At 31.6% G+C, this 14,446-nt stretch overlaps 2 protein-coding genes across 5 annotated transcripts; both read left to right on the top strand.

The window, feature by feature from the left end:
• Positions 1-6,597: 6,597 nt before the first annotated feature.
• Positions 6,598-8,606, top strand: LOC118032034 (large ribosomal subunit protein eL38z/eL38y). The gene is made up of 3 exons (XM_035036593.2): positions 6,598-6,730; positions 7,922-8,105; positions 8,401-8,606. Exons 1-3 carry the CDS (start codon positions 6,728-6,730, stop codon positions 8,421-8,423), a joined length of 210 nt encoding a protein of 69 aa, XP_034892484.1. The 5' UTR covers positions 6,598-6,727; the 3' UTR covers positions 8,424-8,606.
• A 1,973-nt stretch (positions 8,607-10,579) lies between these two features.
• LOC118032044 (protein TRIGALACTOSYLDIACYLGLYCEROL 2, chloroplastic) lies at positions 10,580-14,093 on the top strand. 4 transcript variants are annotated; one of them, XM_035036614.2, is made up of 6 exons: positions 10,581-10,737; positions 11,235-11,899; positions 12,001-12,330; positions 13,134-13,249; positions 13,547-13,637; positions 13,747-14,093. In XM_035036614.2, the coding sequence occupies exons 2-6, from the start codon at positions 11,375-11,377 to the stop codon at positions 13,837-13,839; spliced, it is 1,155 nt and encodes a 384-aa protein (XP_034892505.1). In that variant the 5' UTR covers positions 10,581-10,737; positions 11,235-11,374; the 3' UTR covers positions 13,840-14,093. The 4 variants fall into 4 exon arrangements, 3 of the variants coding, with proteins under 3 accessions (XP_034892505.1, XP_034892504.1, XP_034892507.1); XM_035036613.2 differs by having other exon boundaries at positions 10,603-10,737; positions 11,189-11,899; XM_035036616.2 differs by having other exon boundaries at positions 10,606-10,737; positions 11,228-11,899.
• The last annotated feature ends 353 nt before the right edge of the window (positions 14,094-14,446 follow it).

Raw genomic sequence — 14,446 nt, 5'->3', positions numbered from 1 at the left:
GTAAGCATAAGTACATGCATGGGAGGATTCGGTGTATAGTTTGGGCATTGTTCTTGTCCTTGCTTTCCATCTTCCTGCAATTCCCATGGCAATTCAAGAAACAAATTGAATGAGGCCTCTCCTTCAATTCTTTTTAGAATATTAATGTCTACCAGAACCTAGCTAGCTGTGTTGACATATATATGCCTCCAGTCCTTCCAAAAGGAGAGGAAAACAAAATGGAAAATTAAGGAAAGGAAAAAAGAAAACGGGATTAAATAAATGACTATTTCGGAATATATTCGTTGATGGTGGTGGGTGGCCTGCAAGAGCACCCATTTATTAATGTTTAAGCCTCCGATACATTTAATTATCATTTAATTATGTTATATTTATTTATTGATATAAAATTAATACCTAAATTAAATAATTAACCACTTTCTATTGTGGCCAATCTATTATATTGATTTTTGTATATTAAAATCAAATTTCTGTATGAAAGAATATTTAGACAAATCAATTAGCACATTTAAACTAGCATATAAAACTAATTATTCGTCCCATCGATCCTTCGAACCATGATGGATAACACTGTTGCATATATACCCAAGAGCCAAGCAGATTAAACTAATTTAATTTATTCGCATGATGCGAAGGAGCCCATCTCTACATCATCAATTTGGAGAGTAGCTTGGAGATGACGTTTTCAATGATGCATGATTGAAGTTAATTTATTAAATTATTATTTGTCCAAGATCAACACAAGAATCCTCTCCTCTCTGCGATGATGCTGTAGGGGAGCTAACCTAAAATTGCCAGATGACTAGAAAGTTTTCTTGACCAAGAGCAAGTTGTTTTATGGGCAAGTGGATGGTAATAGGTTTTGTCGAGCTACTGGTCAGAAACCACAAATTAGTGGGTTCTCAGAGACTTCACCAACTATGCGAAAAATGGTAGTGATTACTTTATGACAACATTCACTTGCGAGGATCTAAACTGGATATATAGATATTAGGGTTCTTGGATTAGGTGAAAAGGAGAGAGTTTATGACAACATTCTCTTGAAGATCTAAACTAGATATATAGGGTTCGTGGATTAGGTGAATCTACTAGGACATTAATACCTTGTATCCATCACCCTTCGGTCAATATTTTTCATGTCACTCTTAACCTAACACATTACACATCTTATCCACGAACTTTTTCTCTATTTTCATATGCCAAACTCCCTGATGAATCGGCTGAGATTTCCATGTACGTATCAAAAAGTGTTTTACATGGAGAAGGTAAGATCAATGGGGATTCTTATTCTCCTTGGCCAATCGATCCCATGTGTGATCATGCATCACAGAATTGATCATCAAGAGGGGCTGTGCTATTGGAAGAGGGACAAGAGAGGACAGATTTGTGAGGAAATATATACATAAAATTGACATAAAGAAAAGAGAGAGAGGGACCGGGAAGAGACCTTGGTGGCAAACAGACGAGTACGAACTAGATCCCATGCTTGCTTTTATGTCTAGTGATTTGAATAGCATATTTGCCTTTAATTGCCATACTTGTGTAGCAACTTTAAGCCAACATTATATAGTGGAAAACATCTTTTGTGGATTTAGATAAGACTTTTGCTATTTTCTCACTTACAGCTCTGATGGATCATGCATAGCTTTCTTCAGAGCCTGTATTCTCATTAACGTTTTCATCACATGCTCCCATACACACAAATACACTTGCCGTCAAACACGCAAGGGCACATAATTGTAAAGAACCTTCCTTTCTCTTCTTCAAATAATTTATTTTACTCATCTTTTCGTGTTTGTTCTCTTGTTATTAAAATTGACATGGAAGATTCATACATGAATACCTGTACATATATAACTTTAAAAATATCAATCGACCCCACAAATTAATTTAAAACTCGGTCAAAACATGGTCGATATATATTAAACTCTCTTTTAGATTTAACAAAAACAATTTTGATTAATTTGAAAAAGAGAGTACCTCGAGGGTGGCTTTGCTTAAACTCTTTTTTTAAAAAAAATATGTTTATCAGTGATCTCACCCCTTAACTTGTGCCATATAATAGTACCTCGAGAGTGGCTTTGCTACCGAATGTGATAGTCTCTATCCAATCAATGTAAGATATTGTTTGTTTTGTGTTGACCACACACATGCATGGCTTCATGATTTTATCCCACAAAAAAGCATCTCAGGGTTTAAAACTTTGATCATCCATTAAAGTCCTAGACCTCTCTAAGTGCCATCTCCAGTAACACCACTATTTTTTTTTATTTTCCAAGAAAAAAAGGTGCTAATTGAATCATGTCTTCTTCTCAGCAAGTTCTTTTGCCAGCCGAGATTGCTTTATAAATGATAACAAAAGAGAAAGTATGTCCATTAACATAAGCCAAATGCTAGAATATAATACCAATCTTATAACTATAGTAATGAAACTCTACCTTGCTCATGACCTGGTTTAAAGTTTAGGTTATGAATTGGATGAGTTGACTTAGATTAATTAAAACAATTTTATTTTAAATATTTAAGTTAAAATAATTTTTAAAAAATAAATTATATTTTAATTGAATTGATCGAGATAAGGGTTCGTCCCGAGTAGAACATTTTAATTTCATGTTAACTTTCTTTACACACCCAACAGAGGGCAACCAGCTAGACGATCGAGTAGAACTTCTTGGCAGCACACGAAAGCAAGCACACTAGCAATAAATCATAGCCTGAAAAATCTAACATGAACGAGGACTCCACCAAAGTAGAACTCATGATGTCTGCTCTTTCATTTTAATTCGAAACCATTGATTTATACTTCCCAAAGAAAGTTCCTTCTGGTGGATACAAAATCCTCCGAATTAACGCCTTGAATGTACAACTAACTACACCTATTTTCCCTCATCCACTAAAGGGAAAATCGTATTATCTCATCCCTCTACTTTTGACATTTTAATGATTCGATCCCTCTATTTTTTATTAAGTTCATCCATGCACTCCATGATCAGTAAAAATCTGTCCCCTCGGTTCGCTTGCGTTGATTTCAATGTTGTTGTTTTTTTAATTGTTTAGTACAGGAGTCAGAATTAATTAAATAAAGAAACACATTGACGAAAAGATATTACTAGTAAATGCAAAAAATACATTGAAAATAAAGGATATATATATATATATATATATACACTTGTTTTTGTACGGACATCAATAACCTTTTATATCTTTAATCAACTCTTCTTTAACTATGAAAAGGGATTCGTATCAACTTTTGTAGTTTTACGACTTTATCAAATTGACGAAAAGATATTACTAATAAATGTAGAAATATACACACACAGACACAGGCATAAAGCTTCATAAAGTCATAGAACTCCAGAACATGATACGATCCCTTTTCACATTTAAAGAAGAGTTGATTAAAGATGTATTTAAAGGTGATTGATATTCTTACAAAAACTACAAGTTTTCTCTGGTTGGGTGAGATATATAATCCTGTCTAAATCTGATGGTATCTCACCCAACCAGAGAAAACTTGTTTTTGTAAGAACATCTATATCACCTGTTACATTTTTAATCAACTCTTCTTTAACTGTTAAAAGGGATCGATCGTATCAACTTCTAGATTCTTATGACTTTATCAAGTATGGTGTGTCTGTGTAGTATGAATGTTATTTTGACGCATGGTATTTTTAAAAATATTTTTTAATTTAAAATGCATCAAAATAATTTGTTTTAGATTTTGTTTTTAATTTTTATATTAGCACATTAAAATTATTCAAAAACACCTAAAAATATCAATTTAGTAATTTGTTTAGAAGAAAAACACTTGAAAAATAGATTATAACACAAAAACAAACATTCACATGTGTTAGATAGAGTTATAAACAAATTTATTTTATACATGTATGCATTGTTTTAGAACTCAACTTGATCCAGCAATTTGGCCCATGATCTAGGTAATCCAAAGCTTAGGCTAAACCGGATTTCAACAAAAATTAAGAAAAAGTTGATTTAAAATGACCTAGTTATAAACTTAAATTGACTCACCAAACTTGAAAAAAACTTATTCAAGACTCATTAATTTATTTCTTTTTTTATGTTTTCTCAAAATGATGCAATTTTTGTTTTTTTTATAAAATTAAAAAAAAAAATTAAGCTGACTTGGATTAATTCACCTCACTTCTAATTTAAAATTACCTCGAATTAATCTCTAAATCGAATTTATAAGCTATGCTTGTATATTAATGATTTGTCTAATTTTTTTTTTTATTTCCAATTTAGCCCGTGCTCGGACCCTACCTATCTCCTTGAAAAGAGATGTTTTAAAGGTTTTTCTTTCACAATCATTCAGCAAATTGAATAGGAGGCAAATTGAAAGTGAAGGTTAGAATGATATATATGCTTCTACCTATATATACTTTTTCCGGGTAAAAGGGAAAATGTATTGCAATTATTTGCCCCTATATTTTATCACTTCACAATTATTGATCATTCAATATTGTAATTTACTCCTCCTCCCTTCCAAGATTATTAAAAAATTAAATTAAATTTTTTTGGAAATTATTATTTTATTATTATTATTATTTTGTAAATTTGTAAATCTTTGATAAAAAAAATACTTGCACATAAAAATAAATATGCATAAAATTTTAAAGAATTAGGCATAAGATTAATATGATCAATAAATAAAAAAAATTCATGCAACATAATAATTATTCAATCAAATAAATATTGAATTAAAACGCATGCTATTAATACAAGTTTAAAAAACTTACTTGTTGAAGACAATAGAAAAGAAATAAAAAATTTAATGTTGTTGCTAATGATTGAAACTTTTTATCTCTAAGATGCAATTACTCGTCACTTGATGCAAATAGTCTCAATGCAAATGCCTCTTAGAAATTCAACAATATTTTATAATGATGTACTTTTTTTAAGGTCTATGAAAACTTACTTGAATTGACTCAATTTTTTCCTTACAAAGATTGATCCCTAAAGTCTAGATTAGAAAGAATAAATGGAAAAACAAGTCTTAAAAAAACATAAAAAAAAAAAGAAAAGAACTTAAGAAAATTCTAAACACTCTTTCTAATCTAGTTAGAACTTAAAAACCAAAACATTAATTATTCATAATTCATGAATGCTTATTAATTATGATGAATGTAATGTTCCTTAATAAATATGTATCCATAGTTCATAAAAATCCATAAATATATTGATTCTTATTGTATCATAATTAATGTATTGGTTCATGTTTTAAGATATTTTAGGACTAAAAATTAATGATCAAACATGAATTTAATATCAAAAAATATTTTTCATTAATTCAAATTCAAGCTCAAACTGATCATACATCACTTTCTAATTCACAAAACTATTTGGAATTTGAATTTTGTTATTCAAATTAATATTTTTAAAAAATAATTTCATATTTATTTTTAATTAATTTTAAAAATATGTTAATATTCAATGTTAAAATAATCATATCAAATTACAAAATCCAAGATGATTTACGATCATTATAAAACCAATTCTAACAATTTACTTTAAAAGATGATATTATATTACTTCTTTACCTTCACAACAATAAAAAGAATCAAATAATTTCAACAAATTAATACACACACACGGAGAAGAGAAGTATTGAAATCAATGACAAATAAAGAAAAAACTACATTAGCTAGTAGCTACTACTCTTGAGGTTCGGACTTAAGAAAAAATCTAATAAAATCCATCCTTATTAATTAAAAACTTGGGTGGATTCAGGGACGTTTTAGTTGAGAACTAAAAAACTAAAGAATTTCTATCAAATCTAAGAACTTTTTTGAACAATGCTTCACCCATGATATCATTATACCTTGACTGCACCAAAACCTTCATGTCTATTCTAAGCAAGTCTCCAATATCCATCATCAAAGCCATATTGCATACAATTATATGGTTTTCTAACAATCCTAAAACCTCATTAATTGATCAGCTTTCATGAATTTCTAATATATGCCTAGTTCATTCTTAGTAGAAATAGAAATGAATTGGGTATTCTACAACATCGTGTCTAGAATGAGTTTTAAAATTTAAAATGAGATAATTTTAAACACAAAAACAAACCGTTTTTCATTCCCTACTCATTAGAATGGGTTTTTTTTTTTATCATATTCCTAGTAATATTATTATAACTATAATTATAAAACTTGATTCAACTCAGAATCTTATTTGATATTGAGTTACAAGTAAACACGTGTAAATTTAGATTGACTCAGATCAATTTAAAACGATATTATTTTAATAATTTAAAAAAAAATATTATTTTTTTTAAAAAAATAAAGATTATATTCAATTTTAACAGATTCAACGAGTTTGACACTAGTCAACTGAATCAATATAAAACTAAATATGAATCAAATTTTGGATCTGATGTGCCACCAAAGTGACTCACTTATGGTTTTTATAACAATGATTATTTGATAGCTCGAAAAAAGAACAAAACACATAGATCAAACTATTTAAAGCCTTTGGGTCAGTACCCAGTAGCCCAATAGGTTGGAAGCCCACAAACACAGACTCTGGCGTAATAAAATCAATTTTACAGGGCCAAACCAGTCAGAAACCCAATAAATTTTCTAGGGTTTAAAATCAGTGATAATTGTCTCATTGTATATATATATATATATATATATATCTCCACTTTAACAGAGCTAGGGTTTGGGGCGTGCTTATACATCACTGAAAACGAAGATCTCTCAAAATGGTACTGTTCTTTTACCTCCCTTTATATTGCTTACATTTATTTGTTTGGTTGTTGCAGAGATCATGTTTCTTCGTGGTTTGTGTTATTTTCTTTGTTTTTTGCAAGACAAAACGATGAGTTTCTGTGCGTGTTTTTTTAGCATGTTGTGTTTTTTTAATGTCTATCTGTCTTTTGGTATCTGGGATTTGTTGGGTGTTTTTGTATTCATTGTAACATTTTGAAAGATTGAAACTTGGGGTTAAGAATATAATGAAGTTTTTGACTTTTTGATCGTGGATATCTTTTTTTTGTTGAGCTTGTTCATTGAGTTCTTGATTTTTTGATAGTGAAGGAAGGAAACCCAGAAAAATAAAGCTTGTTGTGGGATCGGAAGAGAATGGAATGTGATAATGTTAATGGTAGCTTTATGTGTGAGAAAGAAAGTGATATTAGGTGTGGAGTTGAAATTGCCTTTAATTGTAGCTTTCTTATGTCGAAGTAGGTTTAAAGCAGATTTACTGCAATGTAATTCTGGAGGTTATTTTTTTGGGATCATTTTTATGTCTGTGTGTTTGATTTACTGAATCAGTGGTGCTCAAACGTTTAGTCTTAGCTCGGTGGGAACTGGGCGTGGTCTAAGGTACAATTTATTGAAATATAGGGTTCTTTCTAGTAAGACTGTGAGTGAAAGATGTCTAAATTTTAGAATAATAGAAAGGAGCCTGCAAATGGAGATAGATTAAAAAGGATATGGTCTAATAGAATTTGAGTACATTTGTTGCTTTGCCATTTTGTTCCCTGTCCTCTATTTGTTATCAGATGTATAAATTGCTATTGACCCATGGGAAGACCTTTTTTCCCCATTTAAGCACCCTTTGCATCAATGTGAATTAAGTTTTTCAAGCTGTTTAATGTTGAATAATCACTGGGTAGAGTTTTGGACTTTTGCATCTCAAATCTCAATTGTTTTGAGGTGTATGAATCTCTTGATATTTTTAAATTATTTTGTCCATTCTTCTGCATTGAAAGAATTTTGAATGAGGTTTGAGAATTGTTGCGAAAAGGAGTGGATGTACTTAATCATGTTTTGTCTATTCATATCATTTGATAATTTGATTTTATAATATTTTTTATTTAGTGATATTTTCAATCATTTCATTTTGGTGCTTAGTGTATTTGTTTTTGTTTTTGTTTTTTTTTTTTGATACACAGCCTAAGCAAATCCATGAGATCAAGGATTTCCTTCTTACTGCCAGAAGGAAAGATGCACGCTCTGTGAAGATCAAGAGGAGCAGAGATGCTGTCAAGTTCAAGGTTCGCTGCTCGAAGTACCTCTACACCCTTTGTGTCTTTGACACTGAGAAGGCAGACAAGCTGAAGCAATCTCTTCCTCCAGGTCAATTATCAAAAACCCTCCTTGTCAAGTTATTATTCACAGCTTTTATTTGTTCCATGCTTCTCTAGTATTCTTAACTTGTGAAATTCAAAAACTCAAATTTGTACATAGAACCAATAAGAACATGGAGATAAACCAAAAAAATAAAAACCACTACCAAAAAGGCATATATGCATCAGCGTTAATTATTGACTTGAGATAGTTAGATGATTTTAGTGTCGTTATTTCTGCTATTGCAAGTTATTGATGATTGGTAGTCTTTTTCCTTAATCGCATCTTCATTATTTGCCTGCAGGTTTGAGTGTTCAAGACCTGTGAAAGAAGGTAGTCTGGTCCAAGATTGTCAGTTGATTTCTAGGAGAGATATGAACAAGAATTTTCCTTTCTCATGTTCCTTTATTGATGTTTAAAATACTTCCTAAAGGATTTTGGCTTGGTATTTCACTGTGATGATGGTTATGGATCTTTTGGTAGTTAATGTCATCCTGAAATTTATCTGAAGTTTTGTGGTTTTTTCTTTTGATTCTGTCAATGATGTCTATCTCCATCTTTTTCAGTGCTTTCATAGTTTTTGTTTTCTAACAGCAAGTAAGGATATGGTCCAAACATCACTATTCAATTTGGGGTGAAAACTTTCTTTGCATTTATCACTTTCGGGTAATAACTTTGCATGCTAATTTCAGGTTATTTCCTCGTGTGCAAAAGAGCAATTTCAGGTAATAACCTGGTTTTCTGGCACCTAGTTCGGCCAAAACCTTGCTAATTTCGGGTAATAACTAGGTTTTCGGTAAAAACTTGGCGTGGAAACATCTAGTTCGGGTAAATACTTGTTGTAAAGTTCGGGCAAAAAACTAGGCATATTCGGGTAAAAACTTTGCATTCGAGGTTGTGCGTTGGCATGGAAACACATTCTTCGGGGAACAGCTAGCCAGGGTCGGGCCTCAACTTTGTGTACAAGCACTAATTCGGGCACTAATTTCTCTTATCCCATATGTTTTCAATTTCGGGTAATAACCTGCCACGGTAACACCCATTTTCGGTTAGTAAATTACCTTGAAACTCCAATTTGGGGCGATAGGTTTACGTGCAAAAACTAAGGGTATCTGGGAGCCAAAAAAGAGCTACAAAAAAAAAAAAGTAATTTTTTAGTTTTTTCTTTTTCTTGATTTTGCGCTCAATGATGAAGACGCTAAATAATTTCTGTTAAAAAAGTCATTTCTACATTTTAAGAGCCCAAGTATTAAAAATATTTATTTAAATATTTCTTCTTACATCAAATAATTTTTTCTATATAGTTTTTCTTAAAAATCTAAAAATATTAATATTAAATATATTAAAATATAAATGGGTGTTAAAATGGTTTTTTTTTTTCGGTGTACATGAAAAAAAAAAAAAAACCATATCTACACTAATTAAAGAATTATGTCAACAATCTAGTTTAGAACTTTTCTAAACGGCTTTTGCCATTGGAGATAGCATCTTCAAAGAAGCCAAATTAAAAATATGTATAGGATAGCTATGTAAAATGACATACAAAAGAACAAGAGCATAGTACTATGATATTTCTTCCTTTTATTTATCAAATATATTAAAATACAATTAATTTTTTTTTAAATAACTTTTTATCATTGAAATACACAAATAAAAAAAATATTTATATTATTTAAAAAATTATATTAACAATTTAAAAATGAGTGTTTGAAAACGCGGTGCAAACCGCGCTTCATTAAAATTTATTTTTTTTGGTTAAAATTTATTTTTTATATATGTTTTGCAACATGTTTTAATGTACTAATTTCAAAAATCATTTTTTAAAAAATAAAAAATATCATTTTAATTTATTTAAACATAAAAAAAATATTTTAAAAAATAAATATAATAACATTTCCAGTCATACCTGATATTTTTTATATTTCGAACATTGGTTTCTGAAAAAGAAAATTCAGAAGATGATGATGTCCTTCAATTGAGGTGGGGTTGAAAGTTTGTATTGAAAAGCTAAATGCGACAAGGCTTCAAGTTGTCATTGAAAATGATTGGCTGTAACTAAGGGGTAAGAAAATTTAAAAAAAAAATTTTTTTTATCATTTTAATATATTAATATTACAAATAAATTTTAAAAATTTAAAAACATATTATTTTAGTAAATAAAATACACTTTAAAAAATAACTTCAAAAAATTTAAATTCGGATGAGCTGTAACTTTAAAATGGAAAATAATTGACTCTACAAATGTTCAATTCAATTCATCATATTAGATTTAAGTTTTTTTTAAAAAAATTAAAATGATAAGTTAACTTTTTATTAAAAATAAATAAAACAGTATTATTTTAAAATAACCCGGATACATGTAAATTACCCTGTTTAACCTGACCTTTTGGGGGCCGGGTTTATGACTTTGCATAAAGCAAGCTATCGTGGATTCAAGACCTGCCATATCACTGTATAATGACAAATATACCCTTGTTCTTTCACTAAAATGACCCACTAAATCCTTGGATGACCTTCCTGCGACTCAAACATTTCTTTGCCTTCCTACATGTTTGAATTGTCTCTGTGATTCAATATCTCTCTCTACTACACTTCAGATATTCATAGTGTCAGAAAAGAAGAGAAATCCCATCTCTCCAAGGTAAGTTATTTTTCCTTCTTTATTTTTTTCTTTCTGTATATAAGCACGTATCTGTTTTGTTTTTATCAATGTGAACTACTGTTTGGTCACTGAGAAAATACAATGACTTGAAATGGAAACTTGAAAATTTGAATCATGGGTTTTTGTTTAACTGGTTTATATTTGAAACCCAGTTTTTAGTTTTTCAAATTGAGTTGTTTTTTTTAATGGAATCTTATTTTGAGTATTTGACTGGTAAAGGAATAGTTATTTAGAGAATAATCAGTGCTCAAGGTAGGTAATTGAATGTGTATCTATGTTTGACAATCGAGAAAATGTGGGAAAAGATAATGAGGGGTTTTTCATTGAGCTAAATACAATAACTTTTCTTTGTTGTTTTTTTGGTATTTTAGTTAATTCAGAAATTTGCAAAATTAAGATTGATTTGTTGTTTTCTGGGAAATTCATGAAGGGTTTTGTTTTTTCTGTTGCATTAATTGGACTGATGGAGATTTCAGCTGCTGAAGAACGTTATGAGAGTGAATTTTAGTTCAAGAATTGGTTAAACGACAAGTCTTTATTGAGGGATTCTACCCGTACCCTTGTTGTGAAGCATTGTCAAAGATTTTGTTGAGTTGTAACTGCAGAAACTAGAAAGATGTTTGGGAAGTCAGTAGTCCAAGTGTCAACATGCCCTCATATGCTATCTTCGTCATCATTGATTAATGCATCTCCTGGTTCTTCAAATTTCCTGCCTTGTCTTCCAGCAAGACCGCAAAAGAAACTCTTGGGGGTGCGGGCTATGTCAGCAGATACAGGACATAGCCAACCACCACCCTCTTCTTCAGAGAAGATGAATCCACTTGCTGTTGTTTTGGAGGTACCTGTTAATATTTGGAGGCAAACGTTAAAGCCATTAGGTGATTTTGGGTTTGGTCGGAGGAGCATTTGGGAAGGTGGTGTTGGGTTGTTTCTTGTGTCTGGTGCAGTGCTTGTTGCACTCAGCTTGGCTTGGTTGCGGGGGTTTCAGCTGCGATCTAAATTCAGGAAGTACTTGGCTGTCATTGAGTTTGCTCAGGCTAGTGGTATTTGCACAGGAACACATGTTAGGATTAGAGGGGTCACTGTTGGTGAAGTTGTCCGTGTTAATCCTTCCTTGAAGAGTATTGAAGCAGTTGTGGAGGTTAGATTATAGAAATTTATTTTTTTGTTTCACCCTGACTTTTAAATACTAAGTTTTGTGGTTTTATTAGCAAGTGAAATGCGTTCCCTTGTATTTTTCAGGTTGAGGATGATAAAATTTTCATACCTAGAAATTCACTAGTTGAGGTGAACCAATCTGGTCTTCTCATGGAAACAATGATTGATATTACTCCTCGTAATCCAATTCCAAAACCTTCTGTCGGACCTCTTGATGCTGAATGTGTTAAAGAAGGTCTAATTGTATGTGATAGGCAAAGGATAAAGGGAATTCAAGGGGTGAGTTTGGATGCCTTGGTTGGGATATTCACCCGTATTGGACGTGAAGTAGAGGAAATTGGTGTTGCCAATAGCTATGCCCTGGCTGAGCGTGTTGCTGCTGTTATTGAAGAGGCAAAGCCACTGCTAACAAAGGTGTGATGTGACCTCCTTATGCTTTGTTCAGTTTGATTGATAATAGATAACCTTGAATACACTTTTTAACTAAATAGCTGTCTCACATTTGCAATCATCAACATGGTTCTTTTTAAAATGAAGGCTTTCTTGCTACACTAGTTAAATGTCACCTGCAGCCTTATGAAATTTCTGGCCTTATTTATCTTGATAAAATATGCTGCATGAGGGCCAATCAGTTCAAAGAATTTGCTGGGGTATCCTTTGGGACCAAAAGAAGTGCAGAATTCGCGATGATCTAATATTTCTTAAAATTTTAATAAAATGAAAGAGAGAATAACTTGAGCATTGCTTTTGTAAAAATTTTAAGAAACTATATATTTAGTTTAGGTGTTCAGGAACTGTCTAGACTCTAGCTTGTTTATTTGATTGATCAAGTAGATAGAATTCTATAAATGGCAATGCTTTTTAGGGTTAAGATTATTGGCCTTTAATTTGTAATTACCATGAGTGAACTACATTACAGGATTTGAGAGCACAACATTCCATTGCACTAGAAAACTTAAAAAGTGAATAATGTATTCTCATTCCTTTTTCACTAAAACTTCAGCATTATTGTCATATATGCATTATGATCCTTTACAGGTAGGCAATTTGGACAATGGTCAGTAAATTTAGTGCGCAACTTTTTCAACACTTTGAATCCATCTGCATGTATCCTGTGCATGTACTTGTCTACTTTGTGATTGAAATTGTTCCAATTATGTTGTCAACATTTAGCTTGTACTAATGCATACTTTGATTTTGATGAAGTGATGTCTCAGATAAAAGCCATGACCGAAGATGTTCAACCTTTGCTGTCTGAGGTTCGTGATAGTGGCCTGCTAAAGGAAGTTGAGAACTTAACCAGAAGCCTAACACTAGCTTCTGAAGATTTAAGGTGAAATCTCCCGAATACTTTCTGTTATGTCAACTCCCTCCCTCTCCCCTTCGGTGGCCCCCAAAGCCTCCAAAGATATAACACACATCACCTTTTTTACCTTAGGAAACAATTTAGAATGTTCATTGATGTCTCACATTTTTCATTTTAACGTTCACATTTGATTGTGACCTAAATGAGAAATCCAAATACGACCAAAAAGAAACAACGTGGTGGTTTTTTTATGGAAAACTAGGTTTACTGCATCTCTCTCTCTCTCTTACTAGCTCACAATTGTAAACCTTCCCTTTTCTTCAGAAGGGCACATACATCCATTATGACACCAGAGAACAGTGAGTTGATTCAGAAGTCCATTTACAGTCTAATTTTCACTTTGAAAAACATTGAGGTGAGATCTTGATCTGAAACTTGTTACTTTTTTTCTGATAATGTGGAAATCATGAGTGCTTTTGTTTGTTTGTTTTTTCCCTGTTCTGTTTATTCTTCAAAAATATCAGAATATAAGCTCTGATATTCTGGGATTCACGGGTGATGAGGCTACAAGACGGAACTTGAAAGCACTTATAAAGTCCCTCAGCAGGTTATTATGAGAGCAAATGAACTGTGAAAATGGCATGGTAATCTTCAACAATTGATTATTAGATGGCATGAAATGTTTTCCTCATTATGTTAGCATTGATGTAGAAGGGCTCATGCCTGAGTGTTTGTTGAATGTTTTCTCCTGGCCTAGCTAGAAGTGACAAGTGAATGCTTCTTTGACGAAAGCATTTTTGTTATAGGAAACCGTTGATTGGCATTCTGAATATCTTTTCCCAACCAAGAAATTAAGTCAATTTCGCAGAAATAGATTACATCATCAAAAATTTATCACTGGTTAGTTATTCTTTTCTTATCACATGGTAAAGAATTTTTCAAAGAATCAGAAACTTCCACACATATCTTGTAGTAAATGTGCACAAAGATGAAGGCTGACTATTTTGAAGCACTTACTGTCTTGTGATTGCATTTTACATGCCTAGCTTTGCGCTTCTTTTTGTCTCAATGGAAGTCATTTCCCATGGATTTATGCTAGTGTGACCTTGAATCGGGGGGCTTCATCTTGCATTTGTAGTAGGAAAAACCATCATGTTTCAAGCAGAAAGTAACATTTTCATATCGTGCATTTGGTGTGTTAGATGAATGGACTTGAACCAACTT

This window comes from Populus alba, chromosome 7, assembly GCF_005239225.2.
Source record: "Populus alba chromosome 7, ASM523922v2, whole genome shotgun sequence".
NCBI classification, from domain to species: Eukaryota; Viridiplantae; Streptophyta; class Magnoliopsida; order Malpighiales; family Salicaceae; genus Populus; species Populus alba.
The sequence above is the reverse complement of the archived record's forward strand: the minus strand, read 5'-3'. Positions and strand labels throughout refer to the sequence as shown.